Source organism: Euprymna scolopes, chromosome 10 (assembly GCF_053919585.1).
Source record: "Euprymna scolopes isolate OS-2025 chromosome 10, ASM5391958v1, whole genome shotgun sequence".
Taxonomy (NCBI): Eukaryota; Metazoa; Mollusca; class Cephalopoda; order Sepiida; family Sepiolidae; genus Euprymna; species Euprymna scolopes.
In genome coordinates this window covers 46,933,891-46,958,977 of record NC_136491.1, presented here as the reverse complement: position 1 = coordinate 46,958,977, position 25,087 = coordinate 46,933,891, and the positions used below count along the sequence as shown (strand labels likewise).

The 25,087-nt window shown below is 31.2% G+C and overlaps 1 protein-coding gene across 3 annotated transcripts in view; it reads right to left on the bottom strand.

Moving 5' to 3' along the window:
- The window catches only part of LOC145285987 (diacylglycerol kinase epsilon-like), a 222,131-nt gene that overhangs the window by 99,084 nt on the left and 97,960 nt on the right, over window positions 1–25,087 (bottom strand). For all 3 annotated transcript variants that reach the window (XM_080134577.1, XM_080134576.1, XM_080134578.1), the window contains 5 exons: window positions 13,999–14,681; window positions 8,377–8,520; window positions 5,485–5,630; window positions 4,119–4,173; window positions 714–827 (listed from right to left, as the gene is read on the bottom strand). In XM_080134577.1, coding sequence (XP_079990703.1) covers window positions 714–827; window positions 4,119–4,173; window positions 5,485–5,630; window positions 8,377–8,520; window positions 13,999–14,679 — 1,140 coding nt within the window. In that variant the 5' untranslated portion in view covers window positions 14,680–14,681. The remainder of the gene's footprint in view (window positions 1–713; window positions 828–4,118; window positions 4,174–5,484; window positions 5,631–8,376; window positions 8,521–13,998; window positions 14,682–25,087) is intronic.

Below are 25,087 nucleotides of genomic sequence, written 5' to 3'. Positions count from 1 at the left end.
TTGTACTGCACTGTTAAGAATACTATGTTCCCTAGACAACCATTATGGCTACACCATATACAGCAATGGTGTCTAACTTAATATGAGCTTAATTGATAGATTTTGTACTGTTGTGATCTTACATGATGCAAATCAATAAACAAAGGTGTAACAAGATTATGTGTGGATGGGTGAAAATAATGTTAAAAACGGTATTTTTCACATAAGGTTACAATTAAGCAGAAAATGGAAAATTCCATAAGTCAAGTTAGAGATGTGGAGTATTTATTTACCTCCTCTCCAGAAGGTTAGACACAAGGTCAGGTGTGAGTTTGACGAATGTGTTTCTATGGCACAAACAGGATTCGGACCTGGCACTCAGGTTTTCAGTCAGTGTTACTAACCATTTAGCCACAGTTAACCCCTAAAGTCAGAGGTGAGGCATAGATGCCAGGATATGATATCACAGACAAGAAATTTGAAAGAAGACATTGCAAAGAAAAAAAGAAAGGTCTGTCTTTTTTATCCCACAAGATAACTGTGTTCAGACGTTTTTCAAAGTTTTTTTGTTCACCTCTTCAGTGAGTGAGTGAGGAGAAGCTGATCTAATGCTGTAAAAGCACAAAACATCAAAAGTATGACACCAGTGAACAAATTACATATCTCCATAACCACAAGTTTTAAAGTGCTGAAAATTAGAAATAAAAAATAAATAATTATAAGAATGCACTTACTTTATTAATAATTCTATTAGACAACAGTCCAGGCCACCATTCACGTTTCCGATGGAAATTCAATGTGACCAATGCATCCACGCCAATCGAAAAATAATTGTTCCAAACAGACACCTGAAAAAAAAACATACAAACGTTAGACTGAGTTAAAATTTCATTCTAAATGTAGAACTAGATTTTTAATACTTTATCATTGAAGGAAATACATAAAAATGCATAGGCTTTGGAGTTAATATATATAGGGAGAATATATTAAGTTAAAAAAAAAAAATGTTTGATAACCAAAATAAAAGTTCAAGACATTTATTTCAACAGATATAAACTGGATATATAGATATATATATATATATATATGAGAGAGAGAGAGAGAGAGAGAGAGAGAGAGAGAGAGAGAGAGAAAGGGATATATATATATATATATATATATATATATATATATATTTGATTTTCAGAATGTGAGAGATTGTATAATAAATTCCACAGCCAAACAACGCCGCAACTCACAAGAGCCATGACAGTCAACGAACCGGAAGTCCAAGACTCGAGTTTCGCCCTTGTCAAGACGAAGTAGGTTCATTTCACAGTCGGATTTCGACGCGGTTTGCTTGATCTGTGTTGGTTAATAGAAATTCTTGTGTGCGGGGCGTTTGCTCAGTTGGTAGAGTGCTTGCCTCGCATGCAAGAGGCTCGGGTTTCGAATCCTGAGTTCGGATGTGTCTAACTGATGAGCCCAAATGAGGGCAAAACTCGAGTCTTGGACTTCCGGTTCGTTGACTGTCATGGCTCTTGTGAGCTGCAGCGTTGTTTGGCTGTGGAATTTATTATATATATATTTCCAGTCAAACAACGTCGCAGCTCACAAGAGCCATGACAGCCAACAAACCGGAAATCCAAGACTCGAGTTTCGCCCTCATTTGGGCTCATCAGTTAAACATATTCGAACTCAGGATTCGAAACCCGAACCACTTGCATGCGAGGCTAGGACTCTGCTACCTGAGCAAACACGTTAAACACAAGAAAGTCTATTAACTAACACAGATCAAGCAAACCATGACGAAATCCGACTGTGAAATAGGCCTACTTTATCTCGACTTCATCTTGACTTTTGATTTATTGGCTGTCATGGCTCTTGTGAGCTGCGATGTTGTTTAACTGTGGAAATAGTTATATAATCTCTCACATTCTGTATATATGAAAAAGGAAAAAATTTTAATGTTTTACATATTAATCAATGTTTCATCCTTATTCCAAGACTTTCTCAAGATGACCAATTTGAAGAATAACATAGAAGTCAATATTGGAAAATACATTATACATTTAGTACTTCCATAAATGTCATCTGGAATGTATCTTTATGTTTGTTTTGTTTAAAACATTTCATTTAGTATTGGCTTATGCATGTATACATTTTGAGACAAGGTCAGCTTTTTTGTTTAGTAATATTTTATTTATAATAATATAAATAATATTTATCAATATCTGGAAGCCCAACCTCAGGGCAATACTACCGTGAATCAAGCCTTTACAGGACTTTAATATAAATCTGTCAGTTTAAAAATATTGTCTATGAAATACATATATATATTGAATAAGGTTTCAAATCATAATTGTTGATTTTCTTTTTCTTTTGCAATGTTTATTTAGATGTCATTTTTGTGCTTAGGTTATAAAGTAGGTATGTTTGCTAGTATTCATTTCAAGCTAACAGTGATATATACCTATGGTAAGCGAATGCATTTAATGTCATCTTAACTGTGCTGTGTACTGAAAATAGACGAGTCATCACATGGTTGGAAAAGATTAGGTAAGGGGGGATCGGAGTCACTTGGAAGCTTGTGAGGTGAATATGACATGTACAGAATGTTTGAACATTGACATTAAATTAAAGGATTAAGAATCTCAAGTAATCCTTAGTTTGTAATGCGCTTTGTCATTCACAGGAGAGAATTTCATGCCAACATCTCAAAAATTTCTTAGCTTCTTTATGCTGTTGTGAAACATTAATTTCAGATGCTCTGGCTCTGGACCAGTGTATTCGACTGTGCAATTATGAAGGTGATCTGCATTCGATAGCAAGGTATGTTCATGAATCCATGCCATGAATGCACTAAAGTCGTCCATTGATATTTGAGTATTTACTTAGCATAATAATTTTAATGATCTATTGAGTTAAAATTAATTTAAATTAATCGTGGAAATATTATATTGAAATGAAAAAAAGAGCTAACAAATTACTTTTGTTGAGAAGGTAATATTTTTTTAAATCATAATATTTTTAAAGAATTGTTTAGAACTACTAACACTGATTGGTCATATTAATCACATGATAGACATCAAAAGAGTAAAAATAAAATGATATTTATAAGATTCTGGGTTGTTTAGTATAATCTATATAATTATAAAACTCAAATGCCCTTGTAACGGGTGTTGTAACCCAACATCCGGTTTACGACTTCCGGTTGTGCATGCATACATAAACAAATAATCAACGTGACAATAAAACGTATTGTTTTACTGTGTACGTTTTCAGTATCCCAATTTTTTTTTTTTCGCATTTAAATTATCCAAATAAAAAATTGTTAATACTTTCTGCATTTTTTTACATCATTCATTTCCGTATTACGTTTAAGTTATTTTAACGCAATTTTCTTACAAATAAATCTACTTTAACTCGTTGACAACCATAAGAGCAGTTTACAATGGCGATTTACCCACCACCTTCATTTTTATTTTTAATTTATTCCCCATTTTTTAATACACCTTTCTTAAAAACATTCATACATTTTCTTCTACACTGCCAACATAAATAAATAATCCCAAAAATGTTTTTTTTTTAATTTGCGTTACAAATAAATAATCAATGCAACAATAAAACGTATTGTTTTGCTGTGTACGTTTTCAGCATTCCAATTGTTTTTTTTTTACGTTTAAATTAAAAGATGTATCAAAATTTGAATTTAACTTCAAGTATTATGGTACCTGTTCAGTGCACATTTACTTATAAGTATGGCAAATCACTTATAATTCAATGGCTGTAAGTTTGGTTTTTTTTTTCAAAAATAAACAATTATAAACAGAATGACTCATAGAAATGTATCTATATTTTTTTTCATTTTAATATACTTTCATAGCAATGTTGCTGTTATGTCACAAAAAACTATTTTCTTTATGTCACGCTCATACATTAATTCCATAGCTAATATAACATACTAACCCAACGGGTCACAGGTAATCTAGTATAATCTGCAGTGACATTTAGCATCTTATTTTACTTTAAATAATATTCTGAGAGTTGGTTGCAAAGTATGTATAAGCATAAAATAATCATTTTAGTAAGGAAAAAGTAAAAATGTCATTTTTTTTTTTTTTTTCTAAAGAAAATAAAGAATTGAAATGGAAACCAACCTTTTTGGGAAAAGGCAACCGAAAATGGCTTTGGTAATTTATTTCCAAGTTCCACCTGAAAAGAATTGTTTTTGTTTTTTTTAAATAAGTGTAAAAGAAAATTCAATACAAATTTTGTCTAGCAATTATTTTATTTTGTAAATTCAGGTAAATTTGTCTCGATTGTTTCATTTTGTTTGCAATCATTTTTGAAAATGACTAATATTTGATGAACACACATAAAGATGTAATATTTCTTTATATACGACTTTATTAGTCATTGATTAAAATTGCTCTGATGAGATGCTTATTCACAATGACAGAAGTGTATTAAAAGACAACTAGATGAAATTAAATATATTAAAACTATATGCATAGACACATGTATATATTTGTATGTTGGAACACATATACAGAAATGTATAATTATACAAACATATGCACACAGATCTGCATAATATGTATATACACATAAACATATATACACACACATTTATAATAATATATATAAACATGCAAAAAATGAATATATAAATAGATAATATAAATATATACACATGCACACTTGTAAATATATATATATATATATTTTTGTATACATATGCACAAACATACATGCAATAATACAAACATACACACGATATTTACACAAATGTGTATCGCTGCTCAAATAAGATCCACACTGACTTTTACGAGTAGTAGTGCATCTTTAAGTGATACTACCATAAGTAGTAACACAAAGCTTGATAGTCCACCAGACTAGATAAATTCTTGTCTTGGAATCCAGTAAGACCAAGAGATTAAAACAAAAAGTATACTACAACATATTAAAATGGTTAATTGTGGAGAGGAAAATTATGTTCTCATCTTCTTTACTAACTCAATGTTTGAGAGATAAAGAACGTTAATGGAACATTCGAATATCTAGGTATCTCATATAGAGTTCAAGTATTAGCACTAGAAACGGGACCACCCTTAATTTTTGAGAAGTTTGTATGAAGTAAAATGAAACAAAAAATATACACACATGAACAAACATGAGTGTATGTATGCATGTATATACAAATATGTACACACACACACATATATATATATGCACGCATATGCATATGTAGGCATTTATACAAACTTATACATGTAAACATACAAAATATTATAAATCTTATTAAACCATAAATGGTATGCTTGCCTGCATATGCACACATATTCACACATAAGCATACATACATATTATTGCTTGAGGAATGTCAAAAGAAATAAGAGAACTTAAAATTGAATGTTTAAAATAAAACCCAAAATCAACGTTTTCATTTAGAAAGAGATAAACAGCTGACAATTTTTCTAAAGCAAAATAGAATTGTGCGCGTGTGCGCGAACAAACACTTACCTATCGAGCTCAACGACTTGGGCTTTGCTGATTTTATCCAAAATTTCTGAAACTTCAACATCGCCGGAAAATGTTTCTCCCCATCCTAACACTTGAGACAAATCATTTCCTGTACCCAACGGCAAAATGCAAACTTGCGGAGGAGGCTAAAAAGAGAGGGTAGAGTTAAAAATATATATATATATATATATGCATATATCTATTTAAAATATTTTTAGTTCATTATAATTTATCATTTTACACATCTATAGTCATACAAGGTCGATAACTCCGGTTCAAGGGAAGTAACTGTAAACGTTATTACTTTTAAAATTACTTCCCTTGAAATTACTTTTAATTCCTTGTTCAGCCATTTTTAAGCATTTCCTTGCCTGTCTATTCGTAATTCCACAAAATATATGTATCTGCCCCGTCTTCGATCAGAGAAGGAATAATCTTTCTAGACTGAAGCAATATTTACTTTTGTTCCATCCAAAATGCCTAATTTGAGAGCTGTTTATTACTCACTTGTGGCTAAATTTGCCCTCGTGAGCAAACAAGTAAATAGGGAGTTGTCACTGTGTAGAAAAGTAATGTTTAAATTTTCGGAGAAACAAAAAAGTAGATTTTTTCTGTGTTTTTTATATTAATATCTTCAAAATTTAGGAACGTTCGTATAAGAGTTTGTAAACGACAATCATATTCAATGTTTGTAGATGACAAATTCAAATTTAGATAGTAATTGGTAAGAAAAGATTAATCTAAATACTCATAGCATCTTCAAAACGACGGTCCAACTTTTTCGATTCGAAAGTCTATAAAATTAAAAAAAAAAAAAAAAAAAAGTAATGATAATATAAATAAATTGGCGATTATGCAGTTTAGTCAACTTACAAAAAAGGAGTGAAAAAAAAAACCAAAGGCAATAAAAGTTAATTTTCAATCTAACTAGATTATTTTTCCATGTTTTTGAAGTTTAACTCTCTTGAATTTTTTTTTAAGTGGGGGTCGAAGGCTGGTACTATTTCTCTATAAATCTTTTGCTAAAACTACCATAAAAATTAAAGTGGTCTGAAATAATGAGGGACTGTTTTAATAAACACCAGTCGTCAATTTAAAATTTCAAAACGGCAACTATGATAGAGTGGACATTTTTGTATTTTACTCATTCATTAAAAAAACTTTAAATTAATTAAAATCCGCTAAATATAAAATGCTGCTGTTGATTTTGCAAGACAATTTTTGTTTACTTTTGCCATTGCCGATCTCACTCCAAGGGCAGATAACTCCAATTTTCTGGTTGCAAGATAAATAAATCAAACTATTATTCATTTAGGATAAGGCCCTAACCCTAATAATTAGCAACAATATTCAGTTGATTAATAAATCACCTCTCATCTGCAAGAAAAATAAGTTTAATGGCTTATATGTCATACAGTGATCGGAGGAGGGTCAGGTGTCTTTTTGGCTTGAAAGTTGAGAATAATCCATTCCTTGTTTTATTATATTCTACTGAAAGGAATAATTTGTATATCTGTTGATTACTGTTTATTTAAGAGAATTTAGCTATTTTAAGTGGCTACACTTATTTTTGGAGAGTTCTATCAACAGTTATATTTAGGTTTTAGTATTTTTTGGTACTGGAGTTCTGACAGTGTTGAAACTATAATTTGCCAGTATTTCATGACTATTCAAAACCAACACAACTCTAATCTTCAACTACCCATTGGTATCCATGAAATGTTTGGTACATCTCTAAACATCTTCCCAATCACAATATTGCATTCCAATTTTCATGTCGAGACAATAGAGTTCAGGCCTAAATGCAATATACGAAGTTTTGAACGTTATACACCTTTAAAACAATTTTTTGGTTCCTTGGTTCTAGCAATACACACAAAAAAATTGAAAATGCTTAAAATATCAGAATAAACTCCAAACTTCGACAACATCTGAAGGGTAACGTGCTAAGCAGCAGCACCACCGCCATAATGGTATGTAAAAAGAAATAGAAAAAAAGATTTAAAAAAAACTTGTTTTTTCTGATGAAGATTCTATTATGAATTGAAATATCGAATTTAATTTCAATAAATAAACTGTTTATTTATTTAAAAAAATCTGCACTTGTTTTACTTGTACTGTTTAAAAAATCCGTTAAAATTTGAATTTTCATTCCATATCAATAGTGTTTTAAACAGTAGTCTTTTTATTACTTTATACATATATTTTATTGGTCACGATTTAGGTATAGGTAGCCTCGTTTTTAATTAGAATATATTCAATATTTCTTTACTTATATATATTTTCGGCAGTCATATTCCTCATTCCATCCACGTGATGGTTTTTTATATTGCATATGTCTGGTGTCACTGTCATGTCTATCTCTTACCCTTTTTCTTTGTATTTTATTTGTTTATATTTTGTTCATGTAAAATATTATATATTTTTGCACATTTTGCATTGCATTTATGTCAATCGTTTTTATTCACTTTTTATTGCAGTTTTCACGGGTGCATATGTACATGAATAAAATTATTCTAAACATAATTCAATCAGTTTTTAGTTTTCTCACGCACATCAAGAGGTTAAAAGAATCACAAAATATATCATGCACATTGTTATTTATTAAAGCATGTGAAAGGATATTCATTTCTGAAAAAAAATGGTAGTATTTTGAGGACTTCAAGCGTTCTGGCAAAAGGGAAAGAATTGCTGTTTTGGGGGTGGAATCTATCCATCTAACATTTATCATTGACTAGTTTTTTTTTTACTTTGAAGCAGTATCAATAAATATATATATATTTACATATTATCTCTATACATCTAGTGACTTCATGTCTTCTCTGGAGCAATTTCCATTAAAAAAAAAAAATTGTTTAAATAATAAAAAAAAAAAGCTATATTTGTACTTACATCCAATTTTAACCTCTCGATTGCATTTAGCACCCAACCGATAGTACCATCTCCCCCGCACACAAGTACACGTATGGTGACATTGGGCAACAAATGGCACCACTCGAGAGCAGATTCAGGAGGAATATCACAAATATCAATGACCTGAAGAAGAAAAGACAAATCATTGATACAAAAATTAAGGGAAATAAAAACAGATTTTTTACACAATTTCAGACACATTAAAATAATTATGTTAGATGGTTTTAAAATGTCTAATTACATTTCTAAGGAGAGTTACCACCTTTACATTTGAGAAGCATAAAATAAACAACAGAACGAACAGACGGGAGTCTGCATGGAATTTCAAACAGAATCTTTTATTTAATTCATAGGAGTAGAATGCTCTCAATCTGTCAGCCATGACAGAACTCAAGTCTTAAGTAATTTGTAATTGTATTATGAGTATCGTTTACACTGAAGATTGAATTTTCAACCTCAAGAAGATTGTAACTTAGAACTGAATTGTCAGTATGATGAATATTTAATGTTAAATTTATACACAAAACTCACCCCCGCCCCATTCTAAAGTCTTTCTATTTTTACTTCCAGATTTTTAGGCTGTTTACTTGTAATCGCCCTCCAAAAAAAAAGAAAGAAAAAAAAACTGAATTTTATTTAGTATTTTATCTGTCAGACTTTCAAAAATTTGTATTGCTAAACTTTGGATTCTGATCCTAATTGAACAACAAATCTTCATATTATTAAAAATATATTTTGGTTATATTGAACTTTTTAGTTCTATAATGACTGTGAAATGTTTAGCATTAGTTTTGTTTCATACTAGCAGTTCAACCCAGCTTTGCTCGGGTCCTATATACTATTCATAACTTTATGTGCATATATATATATTAAAAAATATGACTTATCCAGGTAACCTACATCTAAAATTTCAAGTGTTTAGACCAAAATTGGCGAAGGAGTTTGGTAGAGTCTGCAAAGGTCAACTCTTTCAACTTTGACCTCTTGGCAGCCAAATTTTCGCCCATAAACTTATTAAAAAGCTTGCTGCATGTGTGAATACACTATGTAAAATTTCAAATGTTTAGACCCAAAATTGGTTTAATAGTTTGCTAGAGACCGTAAAGGTAAAAATTTTTTAACTTTGACCCCTTGGTAGCCAAATTTTCGGCCAAAAACTAATTAAAAAAACGCTTGTCCTATGTCTGAATACACTATGTAAAATTTAAAATGCTTAGACCAGAAATTGGCTGAGAGATCAAATTTAATTTTTAATTTTGACCCCAATTTTCACCACTTAACATTTATTGTTTTGGGCTCAAATAAAGTTGAAAAGTTTGATCCATGTCCAAAGAACCTACATCTAAAATTTCAAGTGTTCAGACCCAAAATTAGTGGAGGAGTTTGGCTTTCAAGGGGTCAAAGTTCAACGATTTGACCTTTGAAAATTGTACCAAACTTCTAGCTGAAAACCGATACAAAAGATTTCCCCATATCTCAACACCCCTTATGTCAAATCTCGAGTCTGTAGACTGAAAATTCACAGAGTAATTTGGTAGGGAAATGTACACACAGACAATTTCACTTTTATAGATATATAGATTGCAACCAGTGTATGTACCAAAATGATAAAATTTTCTGAAGAACTCATTAAAACAAATTTGTAGCTTCCACAGAAAACTAAATTAAAAACTACCATCATCACTGATTTTACAGATATCTTTCCTTAAATTACTGTTAAAATTTTTGATAGATTTAAGTTTGTGATGTAATTTTTGGTTATAGTCAAGATTGTCGGCTCTTTTTGACTTCCGGCTTCTGCTATCTACCTGGCTGGATAATTAGACATGCTTAATCGGACAAGAAAGCCATTTATTAATATATAAACATTGTGGTCAAAGAAACACACAAGAAAGATTCTGTATACGCATTAAAAATGGTTTTATCTTGTTGTTTTCATTAAGCATTATTAATTTGTATTGTTATTAATAAATATTACTAAATGAGAAATCATTTAGAGTTAAAATTTCAGATTCGTTTTTAGATAACAAGTGAAATTTGGTGATCATGACAATTTTCAAGTATGATTTTCTCAATTTTAGATGTATAATACTAAATGGATTTTGAAAGGAAATGATTCCTCATTTAGTAATATATAACAAAAACATAAAATCATTTGTATGATTATGCAGAACTTTTTCCTTGCATTCTTTCCTGATTGTAACCTTTAGATATTACAAGCCATTCTTAACATAGGGAAAGGTCATGCTATCTGAGAGGAAGATAACCATTAATCAGAAGGAACGATATCTTGCTTATCACCATTGTCCTATCTGTGAAACAGAAACTAGAAGTCAAAAAGAGCAGACAATCTTCATTATAATCTAATCTTTTTTTTTTAATGCTAACATGATTTCTCCGATTTGAAATTCCAAGAAGTTTTTTTTTTTTTTTTTTATTTTTTTTTTTTACACAGTGATCACCACTTATCAAGGCCCGGAAGCCACTCAGGGATAAGGGTTATTGCAAGTACATTACGTTAGTGTGGAGATTTGATGGAGTGTTTACTTAAGGGGGCGGTTCATTAGGAATTTGTTAACATTAGACTTGAAGACATCCAAGTTGTAGTCCGGAGGGAAGCAGGCAGATGGAACAGAGTTCCACAGGCGTGCAGTTCTAAGAAAGAAGCTTTGTTCATGGAATCCGCGTTTTGATTTAGGCACAGATATAGAGTGGGGGAAATTTTTCACAGTGGATTCAGCTAGACGGGTGTTTTTCGTGAAAGATTGGCGAGGGGGGACCAGAGATTGGAGTTCAGACGAGCACCTGCCATGAAATAGTTTGTACATACAGCAATCTGAAAAGTTTTACAACGTTTTTTGCATAATTTGTGATGCCCACCTTTAATGCTGATCTTTTTGTTGGCTTTCGGGTTAGCATCAAAGTTCTGTCCTCTGAGAATAAGAGATCTTTTTTTACTGAGATAATTCTTATTTTTGTTCTAATCTATCGTGCTCCTTTTTTTTCCTCCCCACAAAAAACTGACCTTGTGTCTAACTTTGCTCTTAGGAAGAGGCAACTTAATAGATAATATTAATAACATGCCAGTTTTTAGATTAAACTATTGTTTCAATTTTTGCAGGGATGGGGGGATTGCTATATAAATGTAATAATGCCCAATCAACATAGATTGACGACAATGTTTGAATAAAATCATTTCCATAACACCATTTTCATTTACTGGTGAATATACCAAAGCTGTATCCCTTCATATGGTCCCTCTTGTAAGTACCTGATTCTAGATGAAATTTAAAAACAAACAAAAACAAAAAAAAACAATGCCACAAGAGAATCATGTCGATTTATACAAATTTATGTTTTATTTCAATTTCTTTATTTTTCAAACACACTTTTGGATATTGAACACAGAGCTGGTATGTCTTCCACATGAGTAAGCATGAGACAGACAATAGTTTTTTTTCTTGTGGTTTCTTACGTTTAAATCAATAAATACAATTCACAACTTGCTGTAAAACATTCACAGCAAAAACTCTTCTTACCATCACTACAAAGAACTTTCCTTTCTTCCTTTAACATCAAATAGAATTTCAATAGCCAGACTTCCATTCCAAAAAATGCACATCTATGGAACACGTTGTCACAATATTGCTTCCATGAGGAATACAGTTTTGGTATATTCAAATCACAATGTCAATAAAAACTTAACACAAGTTATCAAACCATCTATTTCATTCTTTAATTTTTTTTTCTAGGCCCTCATCATTCAACTGACGATCTATCCATCGCATTAATTATTATCAAGTGACTTTGATAAGTGGTGCCTCATTAATAAATAATTTATTTTTTTAAATTCTGTTTCATCAACTTATGAAATTTTTCAACTTAAATAAAAATTTAATAACATTTGTTTCTAATTTATTTAAAAATTCATAGCATAGTTTTGGTAGTTAAAGCAGTACTGATTAAGCAAAGGGCGGTAATTTCTTACTATTTCGTATCAGAGTTATTTCCCTTTACCCAGATAAAACCTGTAAAAAAAAGAAAAATAAAGAAAAAAGAAATTGATTGCGATTATCTACATTGGAAAAATACATATTCGTCCTCTGAGCGCAAATATGTTTTTATTAGCAAGACCCATGTACTGATGTTTCCAATATGGCACAAAGCCATAACAGCTATAATAACCCCACCAGAAAACGAAATGTAACATCGTATGCAAGTGCAAGACATAAATTACTGACTATGGACAAACAACTAAAACATATTAACATAGAACACCGGTAGATAGCGGCAGTTGCTTGCGATAATAATTCTTGGCTCAAGAAAATTGCAGGTATTGATGGCAGTGGCCAAAATGAAAGCATATGGATTCCACTGTTTTGCATTGTCTGGCAATGGCAGCTAACAGAATCCACTGGCTGTCATAGTTGGCGATTATTTTTGTTTTAGGGTGTTTACTGGTCTTTACTGTCAGTAACGTGCACTGTTATCTAGTGGCAGTTATGACTGTTATCTGCGTTGATTTGGGGATATTAATCACAACACCAACACAAAAAATAAATGATACCAAAGGCAAGCTAAGTTACTCTTCTACCTATCTGGATAAGTTGCCTGTGTATTTTAATTTATTTTAAAGTGTTTTTTTTTTATTCAAAACCAAAGTAGTGTAAAGCTTGTCAAGTTAGAACAAAAGGTGGTCAAGTCTCAATAAGCACTAAAAAATCGAAAAATAAGCAAAATACTGATAGAAACATCCAATACATGTCATCAAAACTGATGTTTTACCATGTTTTTTTTTTCTTAATTTTCGATTTTTTAGTGATTATCAAGATTCGAATATGGCTCTAATGAAACCACCATTTTGTTTTTCATTTTTACTTGACTATCTTTATTTTTAAGTAAAAAAAAAGGCTTTAACATAAGTTAAAATGCAAAAATCTTATCCAGGTAAATAGAAGAGTAACTTATCTTGCATTTGGTAACATTTACATTTGTTATGTACTTTTTTGCTTTGTTTGCTATTTGGGAAAATCAGCAAAATGTTTATACCAGGTTTAAACATTTTTTCTTTAATGCATTTCATGGGAAATATATACATAAATATATTGCTTATAAAATAAAACAATACAATAACAAATCAATAATATCAAAAAAAAAAAACAAAAAAAAAAAGAAAAAGAATTGTGCTTGCCCCTCATTTAGTAATTCCCAACCTTATTTTTCTATTATTTTGTTTTTGTGCCTAACCTCTAAAATCCTCACCCTCTCCCCCTACATCTTCTGTTTTTTTAATTATAACTAATCAGATTATATATATATATATATATATATATATATAACTTGGAATATATATAATATCCAAAAGTAAAAACAATTGAATTTTAATGAGGTTGTTGGTAGTGCTCAATAAAAAGAGGACAGGATATTTTATTCAATTTAAGTAACTTACCGTACCATGGTAATTTTGTTTACCTAACTTGAATAAAATAACATATATATTTCGTATATTGACACCTTGACCTTAGGGTTAGTGTTTAGGTTAAATGCAAACAATTTTTTTTCTGGTAAAGAAAAAAAAAAACTTCTTGTTCTTATCCTCACCTGGGCAGGGTTCAAATAGGAACGGAATGCTTGAAGAATGCTCTCGGCATCATTGTTCCCACTCTTCCTGTTTGCAATGACAATAATGGGACTCCAGTTCTCAAGGCTTGGACACTTGACAGATTCAACAATGAGGTGGCGCCGGCCCTTAAAACCCACCCACTTGAGTTTGACACAGTTTGGGGGCACGATGACCGATTTGTAAGGACCCAGGTCACATTCGTTATCCTTCACTTGAAAACAACCATTGTGCACGCTACGTTGACACCAACGGCAAATGAAATCACAAAGTTGTGGCTGCACACCGCAGACCTCTCCACATACATAGCAAGTGCTGCACAGAGGCAGGTTCCCATGTACCCAGTGGTGGTTAGTGTACTTGCCCTTCGTCGACAGGCGCTTACACGGAATGTTACGGTTGGCCAGCTTCATGTTATGGTCGTCCACGCACACACTGCACGAGTCGCACTGTGCCCCATGGATAATATGACTTCTGCTGATTGAACAATAAGTTGGCTTGCTAAACATACTGACCATCACCCAACGGTGACCTTTGCTGACATCGCGGACCCGAACTTCATAGTGTTTATAGCGTTGCCGGCGGTATACTCTGGTCACCAACACCATTGCCATCAGAGTCAACACGAGATACATGACGGACGATAAAATGTCAGAATCCATATCTGAAAGAGAGAAAAAAAAAAAGCAAAAAATTAGATGAAATAAAAGATGATTGTTTTGTTTTATGGCATATCAACCCTTTTGGGGTTATTTAATGTCAAATCTGGTTATTTTGATAATTTTTATGCTACAAGTTCTTAATATCTAAAACTATTTGTTTATGGTGTTTTGTTTGGTTGTTTTGTAGGGGAAAATTGTTTTTGGTTTTGTAGAACATGATTAAGTTTTGCAAAGAGGAAGGAAAAAAGCAATAACATTAATGTTTGGTGCATTTTAGATCAGGAAGCCAGTATTTTCAGACAGTCTGATTTGATAACACCATATTAAATAAGAAAATCAGTACAGGTGTTACATGTATTGAATGTAGTAACTGAAAAGAACACTAGAAAGCCAATAATAAGCTGGAATGTACTCAGATGGACAAATCCATTTTCTGGTTTTTGTTTGTCTAAAAAAAAAAAACACACACACACACACACACACACACACACAGAACCCTGATCTTTGTTTTTTTACCTTGACTGGTAACGCGTTCGATAAAACACACAAATCCCTGATCAGTAAGAGGTTGGCATTAGGAAGTAAAACCTTGCTGCAATTCTGACTATGACTACAGAATGATTTGATTGCTTGGATGTTTTTTTTTTATGGCATATCAACCCTTTTTCAATTATTTAATGCTGAATCCAGTAATTTGAGAAAGTTTTTATGCTTGAAGTATATTATATCTTCAAATATTTATTTATGGTGTTTTGTTTAGTTTTTGTGTGAAGGAAAATTGTTGTTTTTTTGCTTCTGCAAAAGATGATTAAGTTTTGCAAAGGGAAAGGAAAAAACAATAACATCAATATTTCGTACATTTTAAGTCAGGAAGCCAGTATCTCCAGACAGCCTGATCTGTTAGCACCGGGGAACAACACAGCAAATAATTTGGTTCAATAAATAATTTAAATACCAAATGACACTATAATAATTAATTTTACTTTTGAAAATCCTATTTATAAAAAAAATAATTTGCTGGGAAAAAAAAGTAAAAAGAACACAATAAAAAAAATTAAAGGCAAGAGGTTGATGGAAAAAAGCTATTGGAGTAAAAAGCTTTTCAGCAAGTGGACGCCGTTATAGTGAGGAAGTGTGATTTTGCTGCTCGTCAAGTTTGTTGTCCATATTTACACATTTATATTATGCCCTTTAAAATATTCCTAAGAAATTGGAATCTGTGGGATATTCATTGATTTATGTCTAACACCTATTGTTAAATAATGACTACATGACACATCACCATAAGAAGCAACATCATGCATTTAAAGAATATTTCAAACAATCATAATTTGAATCCTCTTAGTAAAAGAAATAACTGGCTACATTACATGGTAATACTTATATAATTGGTTGGTAACTCACAGGTTGTGTAGACATGTGCAATTTAATGGTGGAGACTAATAGGGCCCATGGTTTTGAAAACCGGCTTATGATAATTATTTTTGTAAGTTTGTGATTACTTTTTGATTGTGTTTGAAAGATTAAAGCCTATAGTCCATCTCTAAAAGGAAAAAATGTATTTTTACAGTGGAAAAAAAAAGTTCTAGTGAAAACTATTTTCACAGCTAAATTTGAAAACTAAATAAATTAATCGAAAAAAAAAAAAACCCTTGAAAGATAAATATTAGTTTCCTGGAACAATTACAAAGATAATTAGTAAAGTAAAGTCTTAAGATACTGAATTTACAAAAAAAAAGAAGAAAAAAAAAGAAAAAAAAAAAAAGAAAAAAAGCGAGTTTAGAAACCAGACTCTGCTAAATGAAAACAAACGAAAACACAATGCACAGATTCTCTATAGAAACTCAAAATGTTAAAAATTCAATTTTATTTTTAAATTTATAGAGAAATTGAAACATCTTAATTTCTGTAATTTTGAAGGTTATAGCAAAATTAATAATTCTATTTTGTTGTGATAAAAAGGAATTATTTAACAAGATTATTTATTTACTGTTTCAGATGATTATTTATTCTTAAACATGTTGCAATGACAATTAATCCTTTTTAAATAAAGTAAAAAGTGCATTTTAAGTGTGAAAAAAGTTGACTAATACCACAATCGAAAAAAAATAAGCTAAAACAATTATTTCTTAGTAATTAAATAGAATATAGAGTAGGATGCAAATTCTGTCTGCCTTTTTTTTTTCTTTTTTTTTTTTTTGCTTTGTTTTGGTTTTTGCTCATCCATAGTTTTCCAAATTAACCATTTATAGAAATAATCACATTTTTTTTTTCTTCGTGATCCTGGATCTAAATTTTTTTCAATTTTATTTTCAAGATTTAAAAATAAATTTCTTATGCTGATGTTTACACGTCTATGCATAAAGGGAAAATATTTTAATACTAGCAGGACCAGTTAACCGGCATTGCCTGGTGGAAGTATGATAGATCCAGTTTGTTTGTTTTTTACAGCATCTGTTATTAATTTGTTAGGTGAAAGTAGTTGCAAAACATTATGCACTCCTCATGTTTGTAATGGGTTTTTAAATAATCACCTGATTATTTCAGTGCGCTTCAGTAAATGCATAATTCCAAAAAAGATTATAATGAATGTCCAAAGAGGGAAAGTATGAATATATAAATAAAAAAGTAAGTAAACATTATTCATCAACCCTCGGCATATATGTTTTGTGCAAACATCGTCCTCCACTTGTAGGCGATCCGAATTAGAAAAAGTTCTATCCTAATAAATTAGTTAATGGATTACTTCTCCAGTTAAAATCCTGTTTTTTTCTGTGAGTCTTGCTCAGCAACACCTGGAGAGTGATGAAAACCGCTTGATTATACCAAGTGAGCAAAAAGAGATAAGCGATCAGATGGCTAAAAATTGTCAGGAAAAAAAAGGAAAGAGTGTATTTTTTTTTTCTACATAACCCAGCATAGTATAAGCACTCCTAACCTTCCCATGTTAAGAATGACTTTTGAAATAAACACCCCCAAACCTCAGAAGCCGTTCTTAACATGGGGAGGTTGTGGGTGTTTATACTACACTGGGTTAGGTCATAAAGAAACTAGCTTTTTAAAGACCGTTTAAACGTATTGGGGGGGAAAAAAAAGGACTAAATTTCTATACAAAAACAAAATAAGATTTTTTCACTAATTCTAAGAAACACACATTTTATAAACAAAAAAAAAATACAGAAAGAAACAGTTGCCAATAAAAAAAAGTAAATATAAACAGTAAAATTTATGAATTTATTACGGATTTTATTAACTCGTGGAGAAACAGGATTTAAACTGCAAAAATAAAGGGAAAAAATTAAGCAAACAATCATGAAAACATCAACTGATATAATATTGGTCAACAAGTACTAGTATGTTGTTTACATTTGACAGCAATGAACACAAAAAAGACAGAATGTAGAAGATACATTTATTACTAGATACTATACGTATGCTTGTGTATGTTTTAGTCTTAGAGAAGCTAAACAGTCATTAGTTACATAAAAAGGGTAGAATAATCGTTCGCTGTTGTTATAGGTTGGAAATTAAGTGTCTATTAACTGAAAGTGATGCCGTGCGAATCAATATTTGTTCTAGCGACACCATATTGTAATGTTCTGATGTTCTGAAATGTTTTTTTTTTTAATCTAATTCCAGAATAAGATAATTAGCAGGCAACCAATCATGGGCAGAAGACTTTCCAAAGGAAGACTTTATTATTTTTTTTATTCTACTACAGGAAAGTTGATGATATATCTGTATGTATTAACCAGTTATGGGCGGTGTAAGCATAGGATCTGTGGAACGTGTAGACTTCCGGTGTCAACTGGTGGCGATGGTAGAACTAAATATTTAAAGGGGAAAATAGGTATCTCTCCCTTTAACGATTTTGCGATTGCGATGGTGTTGCTCCTCGGATGCAATGTAGTATTTTATTATCATGATTGAATGTGTCTGCAAAGATGTTTGAAAGTTACATAAGATAGTGGTTAATAGCTTAGATGTATCGAATTTGTATGTGGCATCTGTACTAAGTTGGCGTTAGGAAGAGAATACCTATATAAAACTGCTGCAATTCTGAATATTACTGTTCTGAATTAATTTTTTTGTAAGAATTTAATGGGATGGTTAATTTCAAACCATCATAAGCAACATGCACTCCACATCGTGTGTGGAAAAGATATGCAAACCAAATATGTAAGTATGTATGTATCATATATTATTATTTATTTAGGTACTTATGCAGACCGTGCTATTGTCGGAATTTTCCGGACAGTAAAACACTGGTAGTTGCTGAGCATAAGTCTCAGGATTTTTTTTTTTGCGCACGTGTGGTTAATTTTTTTAATGAAAAATATATTATTTCTGTTATTACAAAGATAATGTTCAACATAAATGGAGACACCCTGATATTATAGTGGTTCTTTTAAAACTGCAAAAGTATTTATCTAAGCTAGTATGGACGCCCGGCATAGTCCGGTCGTAAAATACGCCTTAATATAATATTCTAATTTATGCAGATTTCGTATATATTATTATAGAGTCAATTTTCTATAGATTCTTATAAAGTTGCGATTTCCAAAATAAAAAAATATATCCACATGACTTGGGTACATCCGTTTGAATCAAAACTGAAACCAAAACTTATGAATAAAAAATATATAACTTAAGTTCCTTCAGTTATAATTGAAGCCAAAACTTATGAAGATTCTTGGTAAAATTATTTATTACAAGAAATGGAAGGTCATAACAATTAAATGACAATCACTCGGAAGAAAAAAGATGTAAGCATGGCACACAAAACACACACATGCTATCGGATTAACATATAGATAATTCTTAAAAAAATAAAAATAAAAATTTAAAAAAAAAAAGTCTTTATCTAATATTTTTCCAAATACAAAAATATAAAAAATGTTAGAAGGAGCAACAACTTACCTATAAGGTACTAACTCCTTAATTTAATTATTCTTAATAATAAAAATATAAATATAGGTTTACTTTTGGCAGCCTCGTAACTCTCACTTAAATTATTTTGTCCTCATATTCCACAAGCGATTTTTCTGTTTTCTAGGTTAAAAATATGTTATTATTTATTGTTAGCTAGGTTTTTACAAGCTAACACTAGACACAATAGACCACTTTGAAGGCAACACTTACCACGTTATTGCTGAAATACACCAACTTTGTGAAAATTAGACTTTTAGATGATGCCATATACGCAAGAGTTGCAGGGTCATGTGCTCAAACTTGTATTTAAATTATAAATGCCAAAAATTAATCTTTAGAATAAACCACATATTTTGGTGGTCAGAAGATCCCTATCGTGTCAGAAAAGCCGATAAAAAGCTTGGATAGATGGTATGATAATACCTCTAAACAGATTAAAGTGATAATCAAAACAGTTGACAGGAGTCTAAAAACGATTAGGTGTTGTCCATTGCAAGGTAAATATAAGGTATGGGTGGCTTCGACACATGCTCATCCCAATTCTGTTATGGCCTTTTCTTGTATATGAAGTAACTATATGCACAGTTGAGGCAGTAGAATCAAAATCAGTAGATATACGAGAAAATGGCTGAGTTTGCCTCCAGATTTATCAATCGTAGACCTTTATAGCAAACAAACCAAACTAAAATTACCACTTGAGTCTATTGCAGACGAATTCAGAGATGAAAATGTCAAGTTCCAAATGATGCTGGACAATTCCAGTACAATCCTCTCTTAAAACAGGGTGGAAGTGGAAAGTCTGAGACGCTATAAATGAGGCTAAAGAAAACCTAGCTCTCAAAGAAGTCATCAGACTCACTTAAACAGGAATGTCTGGGTTGAGAATGACCAGCATTCAAAGATGGTCTACATCTTCAACCAAAGATTGCAGAGATCTAGTCATTTAGGAAATAAGGAGCAAGGAGGAAAGTAAAAGGCCCATAAAAGGAGTTCAGTTACAGCAGGGCCAATGAACGAATTGGGAAGAAGCTATGCAAAGATCCATGACATGGAATGACATTTGGCACCATTGAGGTTGCACTTCATGATACACTAAACTTATGTGCTTCCATCAGTGACTAACATCTCCAAATGAAAGAAGGGGAACGATTCAACCTGCCCTTTGTGTAAAGAAAAACCACAGACTATGAACATGTTCTTAGTTCATGCAGAGTGGCCCTTGCAATGGCCGATATATATGGCAGCACAACAAGTATTAGAAGAACTGACCACAACAATCAGAAATCACTTGAAACCCAAAGCAGCTAACGTAAGTTGTAAGTTTGTTTTTTGTTTGTTTTTTGTTTTTTGAGAGAGAGAAAAACTGGATCAGATCAGAGTGTATAACTGGCCTAATACTAGTTTTTCTGTTTTCTAGGTTAAAAATATGTATATAAAATCATTTATTGTTAGCTAGGTTTTTACAAGCTAACACAATAGACCACTTTGAAGGCAACACTTACCACGTTATTGCTGAAATACACCAACTTTGTGAAAATTAGACTTTTAGATGATGCCATATATGCAAGAGTTGCAGGGTCATGTGCTCAAACTTGTATTTAATTTAAATTATAAATGCCAAAAATTAATCTTTGGAATAAACCACATATTTCGGTGGTCAGAAGATCCCTATCGTGTCAGAAATATATATATATTCTTGTAATTGATGACAATTGGATAGTTACTGCAGATCTTCCTGGCTGGTATAATAATTACCCCAAAAATTATAAGAGAAAAGAAGCAAAAGCCAGATATTGTTCTGTTATCAAGAACAAGGAAAAGACTTATCTTGATTGAATTAATAGTACCTTGTGAGGACCATAGAAAAACATCAATACAAGAAAAATATGAAGATCTAAAATGAAAGCTGGCCCACGAAGGTTATGTTGTAATGCTTCAAGCTGTTGAGATTGGAGGAAGGGGTTTCCTTACAGACTCTGTATCAACTTTTAAGTCAGTTTGGAATTAAAGGCCAAAAAAGAGTCAGCCAGTAATAGCCTCATAGAGATAACCAAACAACGTGCAATATGACTATGGGCAAAAAGGAATACCGCATGGTGATATGGTAGTAAGTATCTAGTGTAGTCATTTCTGTGAGAAGATTTATTTATCTAATTATTTATATTTTTTATTCATTTCTTCATTTTATTTCTTCATTTATTTAATTATTTATATTTTTATTTTATTTATTTATATTTACTTATTTTTTACTTATTTTATTTTTTATTTATTTCTCCATTTTATTTCTTCAGTTTTTTTTTCTTTTCAATATGAGTTCATCTTAACTTAATGAACACGTTAGATGCAGCCATTAAACATCTGAATGATACGTGAATCACTAAGTTGTTGATTGAAACAAAAAAAAATACCAAGTTATTAAACATCCAGTTTTTATTGCATTGAGCAGTTTATTTAAATGCAATTCAGATAATGGAGCCTCACATCAGTAAGGAGCGTTGATATACGAAAAAGCCATCAAAAGGAAGGCCTCCCTCAAAACGGTGCATATTTTCTCTTGATGATCAAACAAAAACTAGAAGCTGAAATGAAATATCCCAAGTGAAATAAAAAAAACAATAAACATGATTATATACGAGTCTACAAGTGAATTCACTAAGAAGAGGAAGGCCTTGAAGCAGTCCCTATTCTCTCTTGATGACCTGACATTAACTGGAAGCCAAAATGAAATAGTTCACAAGTGAAAACAACTGAAAAACATGATTATATACAAGCCTACAAGGTAAGTTGTTTCTTTCAAAACATATCTTCTGTTGTTCGCTTGCTTGATGGCAAGTAATTTCAAAAGTAAAAATAAAAATATCACTTGAGTGCCATCAGCTAGAATCGAAACCAAAACATAGCTCTCAAACCTTATTCGTTACTATTTGTCAAAAAAAAAAAATAACCCTGTTAAAGATATAAATGTATATTTGCGCATACATAGAAATAACATGTTTAGCCAACTTATATCTGCCAAGTTACAATTATTTTCAATTATGACCTCTTAGCAGCTATCTTTATAGACTAAAAACTAAATTGAATGTGTTCCACATGTTCAAATCGCCAATATATCAATTTTCAAATCTGTAGACCAAAAGTTGACAGAGTAGTTTGGTAGAGACTATTTCTCACACAAACAGACAAGGTCACTTTTATATTCATGTAGATAACTCCTTACATTAGGTGGCTTCATGCTTTGTCTGGATCAATTTCCATAAAAAATATAAGTAAAGAAGAAAAAATGCAAAATACAAAAAGAAAAAAAAAATGGCAAAATGCACAATAACCTAATAGTAAAGTAGTAATCAATATGCTACGATATTCGTATAACATGCAATAATTGTTTACTACTCAAAAAAATACAAAAACACTAAACATGCATACATACATACATACTTATACATACATGGTGGATACTCTATTAGGAAAATTCTTATATGAATTAAGTAATATTTATGGATCAACTATTAGAAACCTTTATGCCAATAAGGGTCAATTTGATTTTACAAAATAAGAAACAGGAAGCATATAATTAACCAAATGAATACTGTAACACAATAATAATAATTGTTAAGGTATCCAGCAATAATTTTCCTCCAACTATAGGTAAAATAGCAACTTTTGCTCAATCATATGCAATAGGTAGGTGAACTGATTTTCTGCAAAGATGAAATAATGAATCCGAAACAGAATGTTATTTTATGTAATAGTAAATGCAATAACGAATCCAGTGCTGATCCTGCCTACACTTCTAATTAATTTAATTAATATTAAATGGTACTTATGCATAATAAGGGTCATACTATCGTTGGAATTTTTCAGGAAATTTACATAAAGCACCAGCTGGTGCCAAATGAAAGTGTTGTGATTTTTTTTTTTTTTTTTGCATAAATGCTGGACAATTTTTTCAGTGACAAAATATTTCTGTCATTACAAAGATAATTTAATGAAAAATTAATTGAGGGATGAAAACAATATTCTTTTTGTTGTTACAAAGAAAATACAATGAATAATTATTGGACAATTTTTATGAAACTTAAAAAAAATTCAAATCAAGAAAAATAAACACTTTTGTAAAGTTTCATTAATAAATATTTATTTTTTGAATAACAAACTAATAGCAAACAAAAAATTTATGAGTTTTTTTCCTTTTTATTCAAATCAAAATAAATATTTATTTTTTTAAATAACAAACTAATAACAAACAAAAAGTTTGATTTTTTTTTCCTTGTTTTATAAGGGGTTTTGTTCAAATCAAAATAAATATTTATTTTTTTATATAATAAACCAATGATAGAAAATAAATGTTTTTTTAATAACAGTGACTGATGTGATTATTTTGGTTAGGCGTTTTTGGCACCTTTCGGTATTTTACATAAACTGTCTGGAAAATTCTGATAACACGATCTGTATTCTGCATAAGTTCAATTTTTTTGTTTTTCAAATTAGTCAAAATGTTTTCAATCATTCACCTTGTGCAAAATACGTTCTTAAGGACGATTTTTTTTCTACAATGGAGTCACCACTTACTAAGGCCTGAAGGCCACTTGAGGATAAGGGTTAATGAATGTAAGGTGATAGTTTAGTAATCGTTAATGGTGTAGATTGGGTAGAATTTGGATTATTTAAGGCGCGGCTCAACAACAACTTATTACAGTAGACTTGAAAGTTACCATATTGTAATCAACTTTGAAGCAGGCCAATGGAATAGGGAAGAAGCTTTGTTCATGAAATCTGCATTTGGATTTAGGCACACAGAGAGAATGACGAAAATTGTTGATAGTGGTTGTAGGTAGTCGAGTTTTTTATGAAATTTTGGCAAGGAGGGAACCACAGATTGGAGCTCAGACGAGCACTTACCATGAAAATAATGATAGAGCAGAGACAGGCTGCAACGTTTCTTCTGTGAGAAAGAGGTTGCAGGGAAGAGAAAAGGGAATCACCTACTAGGTTTCAAAGCCAGTTTTGAAATCTATCAAGGCAAGATAGGACGCACCAAGCAGCTCTTGCTCAGATGTAACAGTATTCCATTTTAGGACATATTTGGCTCTTATACAGATAGAAAATTGTATTGCCAGTGAAAGACCTACTGGAGCAGTAGAATGATCCAACCATTTTTCCAGTGATTTTGACAACATGATGTGTGTGTTCCATTTCAGGTCGGGAGTAAAGGTCAGTCTCAGAAGCTTATCAAGATATAGTGCTTCTCCAAAACGAGAGCCATTCATTTCAATTGGGGTCAGATGTGGAGGGGGGGGTCAGAGCGATTATGATGAAAAGAGAGGTTTTAGATAAATTAGGGATTTATTAACTACTTTGTTCTTTCACATAACAATTTAAAAAACAAACGATAGTGTAAAAATTGAACTTAACTTTCAAATCCCATCTAAAAAATAGCATGGTTCGAAAACTATAAAAGTATCCACATGATTCTATT